Source organism: Sander vitreus, chromosome 11 (genome assembly GCF_031162955.1).
Source record: "Sander vitreus isolate 19-12246 chromosome 11, sanVit1, whole genome shotgun sequence".
In the NCBI taxonomy this organism is placed as follows: domain Eukaryota; kingdom Metazoa; phylum Chordata; class Actinopteri; order Perciformes; family Percidae; genus Sander; species Sander vitreus.
In genome coordinates this window covers 23,205,969-23,223,880 of record NC_135865.1, presented here as the reverse complement: position 1 = coordinate 23,223,880, position 17,912 = coordinate 23,205,969, and the positions used below count along the sequence as shown (strand labels likewise).

The following is a 17,912-nucleotide window of genomic DNA, read 5'->3' as shown; positions in this document are numbered from 1 at the left end:
TTGCTTTTGTTGCTTGTAGTTTTAAGTTTTGTGTAAATGTCAGGTTATATAATGCACATTTAAAGGACCAATAACATCACTGTGTACAGATACACTATTCAATAAATGTTTTTCTTCATTATGTGTGCTACACACTTTAAGGTACCTTTCCAGCCTTGATTCTCTATTTTACTTATGTTAAAGTGTTTATTTAAAATGCTAATGTGGTTTGAGCATTAATATGAGAATATAATAAACTTTATTTATACATAGCACATATTAAAACGCCAGTGTGTATCGTGTTTAGTTGTTCATTATCAAAATCTGTGTTGCCCGTTCACAAACATGTCCTTTTTCATGAATATTTACCACCACCATCAATTCCAAGTATTCCTTTTGGCTTGAAATTTTACATTTGCATTCCATGAACTGGGGCAGACACTCCATATTCATGCACCATCTTCAAATACATCAGCCGGTAAGGGACATACAGGACATACTGCTCCACCTTTCGTGTTTTCGCTGTCACATGATAAACTCACAGGTGCTGCTAATGCTGCTAATGGGTATCGTAGCTTCCCGGCCCCGGCAAGTTTGAAGAAGGAAACGTGGAGGACCACACGTATTCAAAATCCAAATTTCAGGAACAGGAGTCTTCTTCTTCGCCCAGAAAAAGAAAAAGGATATTGAAGGGAGCAAGAGACCGGCTTTTTGAAGCGTGAAGGCTACCGTAGCTGTAATACGTACTTTGAACTGCGTGGTGCGAGAGAGTTGATTGCGATATATGATCTCAACGCTAGATGGGAGAAATTCCTACAGATTGGACCTTTAAGAAAGATTAAAATCTGAAGGCCCCCAAGTAGCTTAGTCAAATTAGTGAGAATGACAGCAAAGTCACTACCAGGTTATTTCATATTTTATGCAGAATTTATGAGAGTTTAAATGATGCAAATAGTCCTGATATCATAGAGCAAAGTACATGAATAAAAGAAACTGATACCGTCAGCTGGCACCTCAGTGTGGTACAAATTGGTAACAAACTTTTAAAGTCTAACAACTAAGTTAGCAAACTGGCACTTACTGTGTTGAATGGCTTTGAGTTTGTTCCTTATGACAAATATTAAACTGAAGCAGATGACTTACAGCGCTGTGAACTCGGAAGTTTGACTTGTAGCGCAGAAGTACGGAAGCATATTACATTCACCATAGAAAAAAAGATTTAGACACCTTATCTCGTAATATTGAGAAAATAACTCATAATTTTGAGAAAAGATCTCTTAATTATGGGTTCCTAGCTCGTAATTTTGAGAAAAGATCTCGTAATTTTGAGAAAAGATCTCGTAATTTTGAGAAAAGATCTCATAATTATGAGTTCCACAGATCTTGTAATTTTGAGAACAGATCTCGTAATTATGAGATAATTTTAAACACCTGGAAGGCGGCATATCTAGTTGTCAGTAGTGATCAACTGTACCACCAAGAGGTAACATTAAATTCAGCTGGGTTAAGTTAGCGTGATACTTCTAATGTAACTTTATAGTATTAGTTAATGGACATTCAGATACATCATATTATAACTGTGAAGCATGCCATATCTGTTCAACTGATCGTGCAGAAACACTTCAATGTCCAACAGATCAGAATAGGCTTTCCGCCGGAACAACCGCAAAGTCCTGAGGTGCCTGCGCAAAGTCGACAAACTGATAACAATCCCATCTATAGTACTTAAAGACATTAGCATCTCCCAATGTGTCAAACCCAAACCAAAATAAAAACGGATTAAACAGGTGAGATGTATGCCTATTTGCTTCCATGGCATCAGCTAGCCTGAAAGCTTCACACAAGAGAGCTGATATCTGTTGTTGTGAAAATGCATTCATCTCATAATTACGAGATCTTTTCTCAAAATTACGAGATAGGATCTCGTAATAACGAGATCTTTTCTCAAAATTATGAGTTATTTTCTCAATATTACGAGATAAGGTGTCTACATTTTTTATTCTATGGTGAATGTAATGTGCTTCCGTACAGAAGTTTCTTTATCTTGCAATTGTGTTTAAGGTGTAAGAACTGTTGTGCAATGTGCTGCCAACCAAACACATCATCAAAGTGCACAGGTGTGTAATTATAAGGGACAGCACCATAACTATGTTGTTGCCCCCTACTGGCTTGGAGTGAAAATGCCCAGATGATAACTTAAAAAAAATTAAAACACCCATATTGGATCTAACAGCAAAAAATAGTTGTAATTGCTTTTTTGGCTATTTGGAGGGGCCATTTTAATTTAAAAATATCACATCAGCAGCAGAAGATACTAAAAGTCCGGCCAAGGTAGTAAATGCAGTCAACTGGACACAAGCTTTGCCCAGTTTAACATTCTGCAGATTACATTATATTATATTACAATTATTTAGGTGACGCTTTTATCCAAAGTGTCTTACTATAAGAGCATTCAACCATTTGGAAACAATCATGCAAGTTTTACTTTTTTGTTATTATTAATTTATGGGCCAAGTTACAGTCTGAACAGATAAGTTTTCAGTCTGTGATGGAAGATGTGTTTCTGCTGTCCTGATGTCAATGGGGGAGCTTGTTTAAGAGACAGGCTGTTAAATTATACCTCAAGTGATTAAACCCCTTAATAAATAAGGGGAAACTGAGGATTACTTACTTTATGTGAATAAAAAGTTAAAGGGACTTTATAGGTATATAGTTTGGTGGATAGTGAGGCACAGAAAACTACAGATTACAGAAAATGTTCAGTCATGTAGCTATAATAACATTTAAAAAAAACAAAAACAATTGTCTTAAGATAAAGACTCAACAAGACTAAATATTTTCTGACTTACGAAGGAACATGAGTGATCTTCTAACATGTAAAAATGTTCTAATATTCTTAGTTAGACGGTAAAGTCTTTTAATGCAATACAATGCTGCCCTCTTGTGTTGAACGTTGAGGCTAAAGATTTAATTCACTTCAAGTGATTTTATTATCAGCTGTGTCTTGATTTTAAACTAATCTCTAAATGAATAAAGTCAGATTATACATCCTATAAGTTTTTCAGGACTTGTTGAAATAGCATCACTGTATGTCAGAGCTGTTTCACTGTAATGCTCCTCTGTGTCTGGGGACATCTTTAACAACCTCTTGTTTCAGCTCAGCCTGTGAAACCTGCCTCTCTCCACAGTCTGAGCACTTAAACAGGTGTGTGTCTCCTTGTGAGGTCTCCATACAGGCTGAAGCGGGAAATCCAATAATAGTGCACACTGGTTGTCATGGCGAAGTCTCCTTGCAGTCCTGCAGAGGTGATGTCATCATCAACCAATCAACACAGAGAGTTTTGTAATGTATTGCTTCCACAGTGCAGAGGTTACAGATGAGGAAGTCTGGAAAACAGATCAGTCTGCAAGTTGGGATCCAGAGATCCCTGACTGACAAAGGTTTACATGTTTTATGCAACAGTACATTTATACCCTTAACTTATTTTTGTAGAAGAAAAACTTTTCAAAGTAATATTTGCACAGAATGTGAGTGAGTGAATGAGAGAAAAGAGGTCTTTATAGGCCATATGTGCCACGTTGTCTCATACAGATACATGTCTGTGAGTAATAGGAGGGGTTTACTGTTGTAATTACAACGTAAAGCAGAGATCTTCAACAGGGGGTCAGGGACACCTAGGGGCTCCTCAGAGTTGCTGCAGGGGGGGCACCAAATGATTGTTTGATAGTTTAAAAAAAAAAAATAATAATTACAATAAAATATGTCTGAAAATATACATTAACATAAATCCAACATATTATTTGTAAAGATACATATTTTTTTGATGATAGGCTTACTGGCCCATAGATAAGGTAGCCATAAGGTAGCCATCCACAGATACAGTTAAGCTTATATATTCACTGTGCCACAATTTAACATGAAAACTAATTGTAGCTAAAACTGATGTATAAATATATGAATATGTCAACAATTATTATTTTAATAATTAGTATTTATGCAACATAAAAAGGTATGTGCAGGCTCTAGGCCACCCTACACGTTATTGTAGGCCCAGTTTAATATGCAACTCAATTTTATACAATATATATATAGTAAGGGGTCCCTCTTTTTCAGCTGAGGGGTCCTTGGCCTAAAAAACGTTGAAGACCCCTGACGCAAAGCATTATTCCTAACCAGAAGTATGGGTACTTCTGCAGCTATACAGTACAAAACTGAACCTTGAATGCAGAAGACAGCTTTTCACTTCAGTACCAAATGGCAGCAGATGGCGCTATAGAGAAATAGGTTGAAAAAGCTACTACAACTACTTCACAAATCACTAACATGTTTATTAAAAGCTACACAAACCAAAACCTCCACAGTGTAACTGCTACAATGTTCGAACCAACATGATCTAAAACTTTTTTAAATTTGTTACAGTAGTGAATGTTTAGGATATTTCTCAAACATTTAAGGGTATTTCTGCTTTTTAAAGCTGCTGTCTTGACACTCAAAATAACAACCACCAAACATTTTTCCCACGGTTCTCCGGAGCCATGCTCCTGCGGGGTGAAGGCTACGTGGGACACGTCCCCTCACGTCGCCCCTCTCACAGTGCCAGCACTAGTAGCTTTAATCCGCCGTGGCGTACCTGGCAGATCGCTCTGGCGACACCGGCTCACAGGGCTGCTGGCGTTGTTGCAGCCTGGCCCGGCCCCGCACACCAGCATCCCCTCTAATCCCTCCCCGCCTGAACTGCCCAAAGGCCCAGGAGCCTGAGGGGAAGTAGGACACTGGAGGTGAAGCAGAATGAGTCTGTCAATCCCAGCCAAACTGTGCTCAGTGCATCTCTCCTTAACACTGAACTCTTGGCTGCTTCGAAACCATTATTCATGTATGCAACTTTTTCATATAGGCTGCTTTAAAACTGTGTACTGGCAACAGAAATATCTTTGGTATTTGGTAACTTGGTCTGCTTTTTCTTGTTCTTTGTCCTGTTCCTTTACTTTTCTTCATCGTTTATACAACACTGTACTTTGACTTGAATCTTTATCATTTTCTTCCATTAGTCTTGTTCATCTTTATCATCTTCCTTCTTTGTTGATGTGTTTGTTGATTTCTTCTTCTTCTTCTTCTAATCTTCGATTGTTGTTGTTGTTGTTGTTGTTCTTCTTCTTCTTCTTCGCTCCTTCTTCCGTTGTTGTTGTTCTACTTCTCATTTGTTGTTTTTCTTCTGGGGCCTGTACCATGAAGCAAAGATTAGTGGGTTAGCCAGCTATAGTAGTAGTTTTTCATCATCATGTTCATCTTTGTTGTTCTTCACCTTCTGCCTCTTGTTGTTGTTGTTGTTGTTCTTCTTCTTCTTCTTCTTCTTCTTCTTCTTCTTCTTCTTCTTCTTCTTCTTCTTCTTCTTCTTTCCACAGATAACTCCTGTGGTTTGTGGTTATTCTACTCTGTAAACCCCTCCTCCTCCTCCTCTTCCTTTTTCGTTCATTATAATTTTCCCTTCGGGGTCAAAGGTCAGGTGGTGGAAAGGGGACTGGGGTGAGCGGTCTGAATGGAGAGCCTGGCGACAGTCTCCGTTAGTTAGGGATTAAGTTGCTGCCATGTGGGGAAAGGCGGAGGCATCGCAGAGTCACACAGAGACACTCATCAATGAACATATTTTGAAATGGAAGGGAAAACTCTCATAGAGTAATAAAAAAAAAAACTGGAAACACAGACTGACATGCATGTGCAAATGTTAGGTATTAGAATCATTGTTGAGGACATTTCACTGACATGCATCACTTGATTTACTCCTAAACCCAAACAATTCTGAAATATACACTTTCTCTCATGCCTAAAATGACCAGTGAATGCTGGTTAATCTTGAAATGATTGTAATATATTTTATCTATATACAGATACAGAGCCACAAGAGGTGCTGATTAATTTATCTTAGTTAGCAGGATGCACACACTTAACATCTCATAATGTTCTCAAAAGGATGTTTCTAATTTCAAAGAACTTTTCTGCGATAACGCGTTACGTTGTGATTATAATATTGTAAAAATGGGCTGAGGATGTTGAACAGAACATAAACATCATTAATGTCTACACTCCCTAAAAAAGTCAATTCTAAGTGTATGTATACTGGAGGTTTCACAATCAGCCCTGCAATTACAATGGACACACTGTGACAGCAATATTTTGTCTATTAATTGCAGGGTTGGTGGTTCCATCCCCAGCTCTCCCTATACACATGTGTCCTTGAGCAAAACGCTAAATCACAAATTGCTCCTGATGGTCAGGCTAGCGCCTTGCATGGTAGGTCAACTGTCATCAGTGTGTGTGTGTGTGTGTGTGTGTGTGTGTGTGTGTGTGTGTGTGTGTGTGTGTGTGTGTGTGTGTGTGTGTGTGTGAATGAAGAATTTCTAAAGCGCTTTGTCCGCTAATGTAAAGAAAAAGCACAATGCGGTATAAGTGCAGTCAGGGGTGTAGTACAAAATTCTGGGCCTTGTAGAAAGGCATTTTCTATGGGCCCCTCCCCGCATCCACAGCTATTCATTCTAGCATCTTTTTGGGCCCTCCTCACATGAGGGCCCTGGGTACTCAGTCCGACACCCCTGAGTGCAGTCCATTTACCATTTGTTTCAGTAAAGGTAATTCTCCATTGTTGTACACGATCAATTCTTCAATTAACACCACATCACTAAATATAGCAACAGAATCAGAAAACACGCTCATACACTGAGACACTATCGCTCCCTCTTTTACTTCTTATCTTATCAACAGACTTGAGGCTTAGACTGGACTCTTGTGCATTTACTTGAGACTTGACTTTGACCCCAAAAGGGCAGAGCAGCTCGTCATGTACTACAGCAGTATTGTCTGTAGCCTGGCACAAACTGGTTGGCATGACAGGTCAGTTTGGCCTGGCTGTAACCAAGTGGCAGCCGACCAAACTGCAGGGTAAACTGGCAGCTCAAGGAGCAGTGAAAGTGACTGTCCTGTTAATATCAGCATGCTCTTTTGAAACAGTGCCAGGTGCACATAATTATCTGCACAGATAAGTGAAGAATGATTATCTTTAGTGTGCAGAGGCCTCCTGAGCACAACTCCCCACTGCAGAGTGACGCTGTCGCCCTCCATCCTGACCCCTCAGAGCAGCGGCAGCTTGCTTTGCAGTTGGTCCAGGGATCAGAAACAGAGAGCTCAAATCATTATTTCTACTTCACAAATATGAACCTCTAACATAGTGTTCCTTCAAAGGCCTCACAACCGCCAAGATGAAAGCTGCTGTTTATGGTGGCATCTTTTCAAACAATTGTCTTTGGTCAGTTACCGTGACATCTCATCTCCTCCATCCCAGTCCTTAAAAATCTAAATTCCTGTGTTTGTAGTTGGGGCGTTGGGTTTTAAAGAATGTGGCGACTCCGTTTAATGAAGCCAAGCCATGCCTCCACTAATTAGTCAAGTCCAGTAATGGCCGGAATCCCCCATTAGACAAAGCAGCCAAATACCTGATGGCTACCAATCATGTTCTCTCCTTCATGGGAAAAAATGTCCACAATTTATTTTGCTGACTGTCATGTCCCCAATTAAGAGGGGCAGTTGAGGGGAGATCACTCCATAGCAGATTGATTTTAGGTGAAATACAGGGCATACCATTATTAACTATGGACAATTCTTCATGTTCTTGTCTTCATATACATTCAGATGAGTGTATTTGTGTTGCCAGTGACAATGACTATGACAAGTGCACTGTAAAGGCACATCAAATCTGTACTTAAATCAAGGAGATGTATTCCGGTAAAAATCTAATTATGCAAACATCCCTTATTTTCTCTGCTCCTTCTCACTGCAAAATAATTACATTAAAATAGCTGTTAAGAGTGGAAAATGTAATGACGGATCATGTGCACACTCAATAAAGCTTTATCTGTGTAATTGCTCCAAAGTAATTACATTCAAAGAACTAACGGATTAAAGAGATGTCGAGCAGTTTTGTTTTACATAGTAAGGGAGGATTTGTATTGGTCCTGCTGCTTTTCACAGGTTGTTTGACACTTATTTACTACAGCAAGACTAACATCTGAATATACAGGGAGACTTTCTTTAAATCTATTTCTTTGGTGGATCATTAGAACTGTTGTGTTTTAGCCACACTGTGACAATGGAAATGTCAATCTGTCCCTCAGTCCACCGCTTTGATCCAGACTGATCCATCTAGACAACTATTGGATGGATTGCCAACTTTGTTTTGATACATTCATGATCCCCAGACAATATAGCATAACAACTTGTGTGAACCCCTGACTTTTCATCCACTGCATTTAGGGGTTTGAGTGAGATATCTCAAAAACTATTAGATGGATTGCTTTGGAATTTGGTCACACATTCATATCTCACTCAGAATGGCTTGTAATAACTTTAGTGACTCCTTACTCTTCATCTAGCGCCATCATCGGGTCAAATATTGATTTGTCCAACACCTTGGTTTATGATTACTGTAAATATCTGCAAAACTAATGGCATTACATTACAACATTTTACCTGAAAAACACCATGTTAACATGTTGCCATGCTAGAGTTAGCATTTATCTCAAAGCACGGCTGCTAGCGTGGCATGTAGACTTGTTTTTACAGTAAATCAACAAATCCCAATGAAACGCTTTTTATCTTTATCCCGTGCAAGGTTTGAAGAGATCATCCACAATTAGCTTTATAATTAGAGGTTTTTATTTGCCGTTTTTATATATGAAAATAAAGCCTAATTTATTACTATTTAAGATTTTGTACATTGTTATATAGGCTAGGCTATTATGTTTTGTTTTTGGTTCTAATATTGTTCTAAAAAAGCAATGTCTATATGCCTTTTTCATGCTACAGCCCATGTCTGTACCCATCATTGATAAAATGCTTCCTGATGGCTGAGATGCTGTTATTACAGTTACACATGCTGGAGCAGCAACATGTCCATGATGAGTGAGTCCACATTCCACACAGTGATTCCAATTAGAAATGCTGACGCAGAAGTGTGACGCTCAGAGCAGAATGTCTTTTGATCATCGCAACAAAAGGCAGAATGGCTTGTATAACAGAAAGGATGTCTTGATAATAACTATTTTTATTATTTGTTTTTCCTACAAAATGACTATATAGCCCTAAAAGTATCACAACAACAAAAATGCAATAAATGCAATAAATATGATATCCTATATTCATAGCAGCCTATGATATTTATGCCATAATAAATAACAAATGTCACAGTTAACAATAATGACATCCACAAACAGACCCAAAGCATAGATAGATAGATAGATAGATAGACAGATAGACAGATAGATAGATAGATAGATAGATAGATAGATAGATAGATAGATAGATAGATAGATAGACAGATAGACAGATATATAGATAGATAGATAGATAGACAGATAGACAGATAGACAGACAGATAGATAGATAGATAGATAGATAGATAGATAGACAGATAGATAGATAGATAGATAGACAGATAGATAGATAGATAGATAGATAGATAGATAGATAGATAGACAGATAGATAGATAGATAGATAGATAGATAGATAGATAGATAGATAGATAGATAGATAGATAGATAGATAGATAAACAGAGACAGACAGATAGATAGATAGATAGATAGATAGATAGATAGATAGATAGATAGATAGATAGATAGATAGATAGATAGATAGATAGATAGATAGATAGATAGATAGATAGATAGATAGATAGATAGATAGATAGATAGATAGATAGATAGATAGATAGATAGATAGATAGATAGATAGATAGATAGATAGACAGATAGACAGACAGATAGATAGATAGATAGATAGATAGATAGATAGATAGATAGATAGATAGATAGATAGATAGATGGATAGATAGAGTAACTATCTCCATAGCCATATTAACCCACTAGAGTCTAAACGACCCCAGGGCAAAAAAAAGTTTGTGGGCCCCTGCCTTGTGGTAGGCCTAATTAATATACTTTTTTCCCTTGAAAAGTGTCCACAGTGAGATGTGCAGAACGTTTCACCTCCATGACATGGGGGTGGAGGCAGACATTTTAAGAAATCTTGGAGATAGTAACAAATGAAAACACATTGTCTTGGACCATAAGAGACACCATCATTAGCCCACACATTCAAATTCAACCACTAAAAAACGTTTTGTCAGCAACACAGACAGCATATTTTGGTTGATCTTCTTATGGTTAATTAGGTTGCTGCATGTATAATTGTGCTGTGTGGGACTTAGTGCTTCATGAAGGTGAACATTTTTCCTCTCAAACGCACCACTGTCTCGCTTCTCTTGCTATTTAAAGGGCCAGTTTACCCAGATTAGTAGGCTACTAAAACTACTATTTTCTCAATATCCTCTAGTGGTATCTATCCATCATCCAGATACATTTTTTTTTTTACAAGTTTTGTAGGTGAGCGGAATTGTATTGGTGCTCACACCATTTAAATAAAGCAATTCAAATTCAAAATATAGATTATCCACAGAATTAACACGGATAAACTGTTCACCGATAGGTATGCAGAAATGTTCACCTTGGGTGTAAAATTTCAGAAAACTTGGATGCATGCATGCGTGCTGTGCGCGCGCGTGTGTGTGTTTTTTTTCCTTCCCTCTGCCCGGTTTGGGATTTGCTGGTCAGTGACATGCCTCCCTCCGCCTGGCTCCTTATAGCCCCGGGGAGGCAGGAATCCCGGACGAGTGGTACGGACATCGCCGACGGAGACCGCAAACACGGCGCGGAGCATTCCCCTCTAAACACGGTCTTATGACTAGCCTACAGACTGCTTCAGTGAGAGACGACCGGAGAACCGAACCGACAGCCGGGGACAGCAGAGGACTGATTCAGTGACAAGAAACAGGTGACAGTGACAGATCGCCGGGGACAGACAGGACACCAGCTCCCCTGCAGAGGCTGAATGGTTGGTGACAGTCTGAGAGAACAGCTGGAGTTAAAAGGATTCTACCTCACCTGTTCGCAGGTGGGACCCGCAGCTGCATCATTTCAGCTGAGCTGAGACAGCAACGGAAAATGATCACAATAATATTTCATCTGAGGAGACAAAAAGGATCACAATAGTGGTCACCTTAAGGTGTAAGCCTAATGGGAGTTTGTAGCACTTATTAGGGTTAGGGCTATTTATCATCTTAATGGGCAACTTATATTCATCATTTTAGTAAGCTCCTAAATTTACATTTTCCATCACTTATGTAGTGCAGTAAGAAGTATTCAGATTATTTACTTAAGTAAAAGTAGCAATACAACAATGCAAAAGTCCTGCATTAAACTTCAGTAAAAGTACATTATAGAGAAGTATAATTAATGCTAACTATGCAGAAAATGGCCCAAATGAGTGTTAAATTAATAGTATTGTGTATTATATTATCATTATTATGTCATGCATTAACATGTCAGCAACATTTAAATGGTGCAGCCAATCGAGGTGTGTATAGTTTGATCTACAGCTGTTGAAAAATGCAGTAAAAATTGAAGTACAGTATTGTACAAAATGGATCACTCAAGCAAAGAAGTACCCTCAAAATTGTACTTAAGTAAAGTACTTGAGTAAATGTTCTTAGTTACATTCCACCACTGTTCCTATAGACTAATATTTCTGCATCTTTTGGATAGGTGATGAAACATTACCTAATTGGCTTTAATCTCTCCACAATGACCTTAAATTACTATAGTATACTAGTAATACAATATAGTACAACATCATTTGTACAACATCATTTGTCAGTCTACTTAAACTTTACTACTTTTGCCAAATATAGCTGCTGTTATTGCTGCTGCTGCCATTTGGCATATTGCCTGCTATTTTAATGTTTAGTGGTCTTTTATACATCTTAAATATGTCTTTCAGATTTTGCACTCGACGTTGCTTAATATAAATTTGACCTAGGATTTATGAAACACTTTTAGTCCATATTTTACGGATTTCTATATATATCATGATACAGCAAATGTATGCAAAAAACACATATGAAATTATGAAATTGATGTTTCAATAAACTGTGTTCAATTTGTATGCACTACATCCAACAAAACAGTTGTAAATCAGCACACATGCAGTATAAGTCGAGAACTTTTACAGATTTTTTTTTTTTAATGATACCGCAATATGACTTGGCTGCTTGTTTACCTCACTGCCCTCAGTGGGTTATTTACGTTCTTTCTTTTGGTCATACAGGATTTAGTTTTTTGGGTCTTCTGTTGCACTCTGTGGACACTTCCCCCTCCTGCAGCACTGAGGACATGTGTCGCCTGCCAGTGGCTTCACTCTTCATTTGTTTCTGGTTGGTGGAGAGAAGCCACTGTAACGGCAGCCTTCAGGATAGCATGGAGGAGCTGCACACCAGGTTCGCTGTCAGCCTCTATCAGACGCTCATCGAGACAGAGAACAACTCCAACCTGATCGTGTCACCAGTGAGCGTCTCCTTGTCTCTGGGGCTGCTGCAGCTCGGTGCCAGGGGCAACACACTGGCTCAGCTGGAGGGAACACTCGGATACAATGTGAAGGGTAGGATTCATCCCAGATTGTTGATATGGAGATGAAAAAGGCTAAGCTTGTGTTACAGGTAACATAGCTGCTCCTCATGGTGTGAGAGTGAGGTTGGAGAGGTTGTTGTTAACCCTCAGTGCTGTTGGTACCAGGTAGTGGGGAGCGGTGCTGCTACTGCTATTGGCCCTGCAGAGCACAGTGGTGTCTGGAGCCATAATACCTGCCTCCACACTCTAATCTCATTAACCACTCCTGAAGCTCGGTCTCTGGGTCGAGAGGTCAGTGTGTTTAAAGCTATAGTGTGTAGTTTCTATCGCCCCCATGAGGAATTGTAAGTAATGACAACACCACTGTTGTTGCATCCACATGACACAAGCCTTCCATAATCGCGCCCCCTCCTCCTCCTCCACGCAGTTGCTAGTAGCCAAGGAGGACACAGAGGATTAAAAAAACATAATGTACTCTTCAGAAGAGGTCATTATCTTGTGCACAAAAGTCGCCGGACAACAACAATTTCTAAACACAGCCATGCTGAGAAATAAAGAGAGAGTTTTGTAGAGCTGGTAGTCTTAATTAGCTTTGTATCAACTCATTTGGCAATGGCTTGAATGTAACAGAAGATGTTACGCACTAAAGCTTTAATTAAAGACAAAATAAGAGTTGGAGCTGCTGTTTCTTTTACCTCCATGATGTGATCTGACATGTCAGTCAGGGATAGAAACTGACGATATTGGGCTCTAATTCAGCAGGATACCTCAACTGAGATCAGCTCCTAAAGAAAGTCATTTTAAATTAACTTGAGCTAAAACATCACAATCATGTAGGGCTGCAACTGTTATTTTCATAAATGATCAATTGTTTGTTCTATAAAAAGTAGTGAAAATGCCAAAACTTGTGCTTGTTTTGTCTGAGCAACAGTCCAAAACTCACAGATATTGAATATACAATGATAGAAAACAGTGAAAGGCCGGGAATTCTCACATTTGAGAAGCTGGAACCAGCACGTTTTTGGCCCATTTGCGTGATGACGATCGACTAATCAATTGATCAACTTATCGTTTCAGCCCTAAAGTCATGTGCTTGTAGTAAAACAGTTCAAACAGACTGAGGGTCAGTCTTTTGTTGTTCAGTTTAGCCCTGCTGCATAGAAAAGAAAGAAATCACACTGTGTAGTGACTGCTTATAGAAAATACTCATTTGATTCTGATAATGACTGCTTTTCCAATGCCATACATATGCAAAGAAACATTTAAGAGCAGAGGTTGAGTGCGAAAGAATAGAAAGAATTATTAACCAGAAAATCAGCATATTCCATATCTACCCCTTACTCAAAATCAAAACAAAATCCCACAATAACAGCAACACCAAAAATAAAATAAAATACAAATCACGCATGACACGAGGCCAACCTAAAATTGACTGCTTTCCGCTCATAATAACTGCTGTGCACTAATGAAATGTTGCAGTCATGAGAGAACCTGTTTCACTTCAATATGGATCATTTTATCTACAAATGCCTCGAGTTTATCAGATGAGAAGGTCCCTGTGGTCTGCAGTGCTCAGCAGACTGTGTTAAGCAAAGCAAATTAAGTCAAATGAGCATTTGTTTGTGCACAGTCCTGCAGGGATATGGTGCAAATTCAGTTAGTTTGCTACTGAAACAAGCCAAAGGCTGTTGAGTTGAAACCATTTCAGGAATGACTCCTCTGATGCAGAGACTTTCACAAGTCATTTTTCAGCAGTTTTGTTTAAAGTGGTGTGAATTCTAATTCGTTGACAGTGCTGATGACCATGTGTTGAACTAGAGCAGATGATTGATGGATAGTAAAGCTGCTTCTAAACAAGTTCAAAAAGATGAACAGCTGGCAGTATTTTAGTGGTTTGCAGCTCTGTGGTGCAAAACCCATTCTTGTGCATACATGTTTTTATATCCAGCTGATGAAGTTCAAACTGAAGTCTTCCCTTTTTATAAACTTCCTAAAACTCGTAATGCACCACCACATCTCACCCGTTCTCTGTGTCTTCTTATCCTGCAGATGCCCAGGTACAGGACTTCCTGTTGCATTCACAGAGTGACATAAGCAACACCAGCCAGGGGATGTGGCTGCAGCAGACCTGCACATTATTCGTCCAGAGCGGCGTCCAGCTCCTGACTGAGTTTACACAGCATGCAGCAGCCTGGGCCAACACCAGCGTTGTCCGAGCCAACTTCAGCCAGCCCAACCCAGCCACTCACGGCAAGCTGGAGCGAGCTGGACACAACCACGGTAAGCAAGACAGCTTTATAAAACAGTCAGATCCCCATTATTACCATTTTCATATTGAGAATGAATGACATTTGCACGTATAATATGAAAGGGTTTGCTTTTAGTGAACCCACAGAGAATTATCATCAGCTCTGCAGCTCCATGGAGCCTTTTAGCCTCTTTTAGCTGCTACTGTTTGGTTCAGTCTCCACGCTCTCATGGACCTTGTTCCAGCAGCAGCAGGCAGCTGTTTGCTGCAAACAAGCTCCAATGAACCCACAGTACGCTAACTGCCCAGCACCAAACAGTAGGCAGACAAAGTTAGCGATGAGCTGGTGAACATAGTGGAGCAAATGGAGTCCAGTCCAGAGCTAAAAGGAGACTTTAGTAGAATGATAATGTGGCTCTGTTTCTGGTGGATGTGTAAATAGGAAACGGTTTCCCAACATGTCAGCCAAAACAACTTTATAGAGTGATAATGTGTCACCTTGTTGTGGGGTTTCTCTGCCCCCTAGTGACCTAGAAACTTGATTAATGCATTATCTTTTCTAATTCTAATTCTTACAGCTTTAGCTTGTGGCCCCTCAAATTAAGTTTTTTGTTTTGAAGATAGTATTTTGTATTAGAATTAATATTCATTGAAAAAGTATGATTAGAGGAAAAGCTGTTCAAGTCCAATAAAGAGAAGATAAACATGATTGTGTGTAGAGGAAATATAGTTTTTCTCCAGCTTTCTTATCCTGGTAAACATCTTGTGACCCGTTCCATGTTGTGAAATAGTGCCCAAGATGTTTGAGGAATGTTTTTAATGTAAATGATACCCCCCAAACCTCTACTGGGTGTATTTACAAATTATTTTCTTCTGTTCATTCATCAGACCACATTTGCCAATAGTCTGGAGACGGCTGGCTTCTAAGAAATGAGTTGCACACGACATACCTTTACATTAAACTTTGCCCTTCCCTTGTTACCTCGCAGATGAGACGTGGCCCCTCCAGGCAGGAAGCAGCAGCGGGGAGCTGTCGGGCTCAGGCGAGGCCCAGGCAGAGGCCCTGTGGTGGGGACACCGGCTGCAAATGGCCCTGGTCAACACGGTGGCCTTCAGGGGCGTCTGGCAGAAACAGTTCCTGTTCACCAACACCCAGAACCTGCCCTTCATCCTCTCTGATGGGAGTGCCATCAAGGTGCCCATGATGTATCAGGCTACAGAGGTCAGCTTTGGTAAGAGACACCATACATCCATCCATCCATCCAAAAAGAAAGAACTAATTCCTTTTTCTCTTTTGTCAATAATTTAACATCAACATAACTGTTGTAATAAACCCATCATACTGTAAAGTGAATGTCCAGTATATAGTTATATACGATATACAGTTTGTTCATAGTTTTGCTAGTTTTTCTCAGTTTCATTTCATTGTAGCTGTCATATCTTGGATAGACTAATCAAAAAATAATCACCAAATAAATCAATGGAAATAGTCAGATGTGACTCACCTGAACTTATTGCTGTCCCTGGCAGGTCAGTTCAGGACAGCATCCGATCAGCGTTACACCGTGTTGGAGCTGCCGTACCTGGGCCGCTCCCTGAGCCTGCAGGTGGTCCTGGCCAGCGAGAGGAAGACGCCGCTGTCCTCCCTCGAGTCCCAGCTCACCGCTCGCCAGCTGGCCTCCTGGGACACCGGCCTGCGCAGAACCAAAATGGACATCTTCCTACCCAGGTGGAGATCATGCCCCCGGCTACAGATGATTTTTAGACTTGGTTGGTCATAGTTCTCAGACGTACAACAATTTGTCGTCTGGTGTTCACAGGTTCAGAATGCAGAACAAGTTCAATCTGAGGTCAGCGCTTCCAGCCATGGGCATCACTGATGCTTTTAACCCGTCAGCAGCTGATTTCACTGGAATATCAGGTCAATACACATGGCTCAACGCATTCAAACTGTTGATTTTTATTACAGTGACTCATCAGGTTTTCACAGAATACACCTCCTTAAAGCTCCAGTTGTTTGTGCTTTAAAGGTACCCCAGATAACCAACAGCATAACGTACCATAAGCTGAAGGCCACACAAAGATTACTGTAGCTCTGCTGGCAGCTGACAGTTTGTTTCTTCCGACAGTGGAGGAGAGTCTTTATGTGTCTGATGCCTTCCATGAAGTGAGAATAGAAGTCACAGAAGATGGGACAAAGGCAGCTGCTGCTACAGGTGAGAGATGACCCTGCAAAATAATACACATTTGTTATATAGATATGTGATTTAACATGATTCTACTTGCCTGCAACCATTTCTTTTAACAGAATAATAAAATAATTTCATAACCTTGCAGCTATGGTGCTACTCAAACGATCCCGTGCACCTGTTTTCAAGGCCGACCGGCCATTCTTATTTCTGCTACGACAGATTAACACAGGTATTTATTTTACTGCCACTCCAGTCTGGTTAACTGAACATCCCAGTAGTTTTGCATGTTTTAACTCCTTATGACCAATCACATACAGTTTACATCATGATTAGATGTTTTGCAGAGCATGCTGTAGCGTTTCCTTTCTACTGTTACAGATAGCCACAGGTCTTTGATTTGTGTTAAATGTCATTTGTGGACCATTTTTGAAGGTTTATGAGTTTATACAGCTGAACACATTGTTGGGTTTTGGTCTTTTTTATGGGATTTAGTTACCACAATAACTTATCCTTATGTTTGACAAAAAAGTACACAGACTTGATTCATTGTGAGAGATTGATTACACAACTCAAACAAGTCTGCTGCTATAACATACAGAAACTAATTGAAATCAACAGCTGTCTGGAAAGTAGAAAGGAATGGGCTAAATGCTACATTTGGTGCAACAATTTCTCAACTTTTGTCTTATTTCTACAGACAAAAACATGCCTTCTTTTATGCTACAATCACAAATATTCTTCACAGTGTCTTTTTGGAGAAAAAAAAACACTGGTATGATCCTTTAAGGTGAAAAACCATCTTAGTGAACCGTTTTTCGTTGTGTTCTCCATTTCAGGATCCATCTTGTTCATGGGCCGAGTGATGAACCCAACAGACCAAGCACCCTAGACTCATATACCTAAACACCTCTCACACACAATCCTACCCTGACCCCTATTCACTACTGGTATTTATTTGTGGACCAACGGGAGGGTCCATGGACACTT

General features: G+C 39.7%; 1 protein-coding gene across 1 annotated transcript; it reads left to right on the top strand.

Moving 5' to 3' along the window:
- The first annotated feature begins 12,251 nt into the window (after positions 1-12,251).
- serpine3 (serpin peptidase inhibitor, clade E (nexin, plasminogen activator inhibitor type 1), member 3) lies at positions 12,252-17,814 on the top strand. The gene is made up of 8 exons (XM_078263148.1): positions 12,252-12,516; positions 14,535-14,765; positions 15,723-15,965; positions 16,264-16,462; positions 16,554-16,654; positions 16,863-16,949; positions 17,071-17,154; positions 17,762-17,814. Exons 1-8 carry the CDS (start codon positions 12,252-12,254, stop codon positions 17,812-17,814), a joined length of 1,263 nt encoding a protein of 420 aa, XP_078119274.1.
- The last annotated feature ends 98 nt before the right edge of the window (positions 17,815-17,912 follow it).

Bases quoted from the DNA above. Each gene is read 5' to 3' on its own strand.
- serpine3 (XM_078263148.1), top strand. From the start codon at position 12,252: ATGTGTCGCCTGCCAGTGGCTTCACTCTTCATTTGTTTCTGGTTGGTG. The intron at 12,517-14,534 runs GTAGGATTCATC...CTTATCCTGCAG, and splicing joins ACTCGGATACAATGTGAAGG to ATGCCCAGGTACAGGACTTC. The intron at 16,950-17,070 runs GTGAGAGATGAC...ATAACCTTGCAG, and splicing joins AAAGGCAGCTGCTGCTACAG to CTATGGTGCTACTCAAACGA.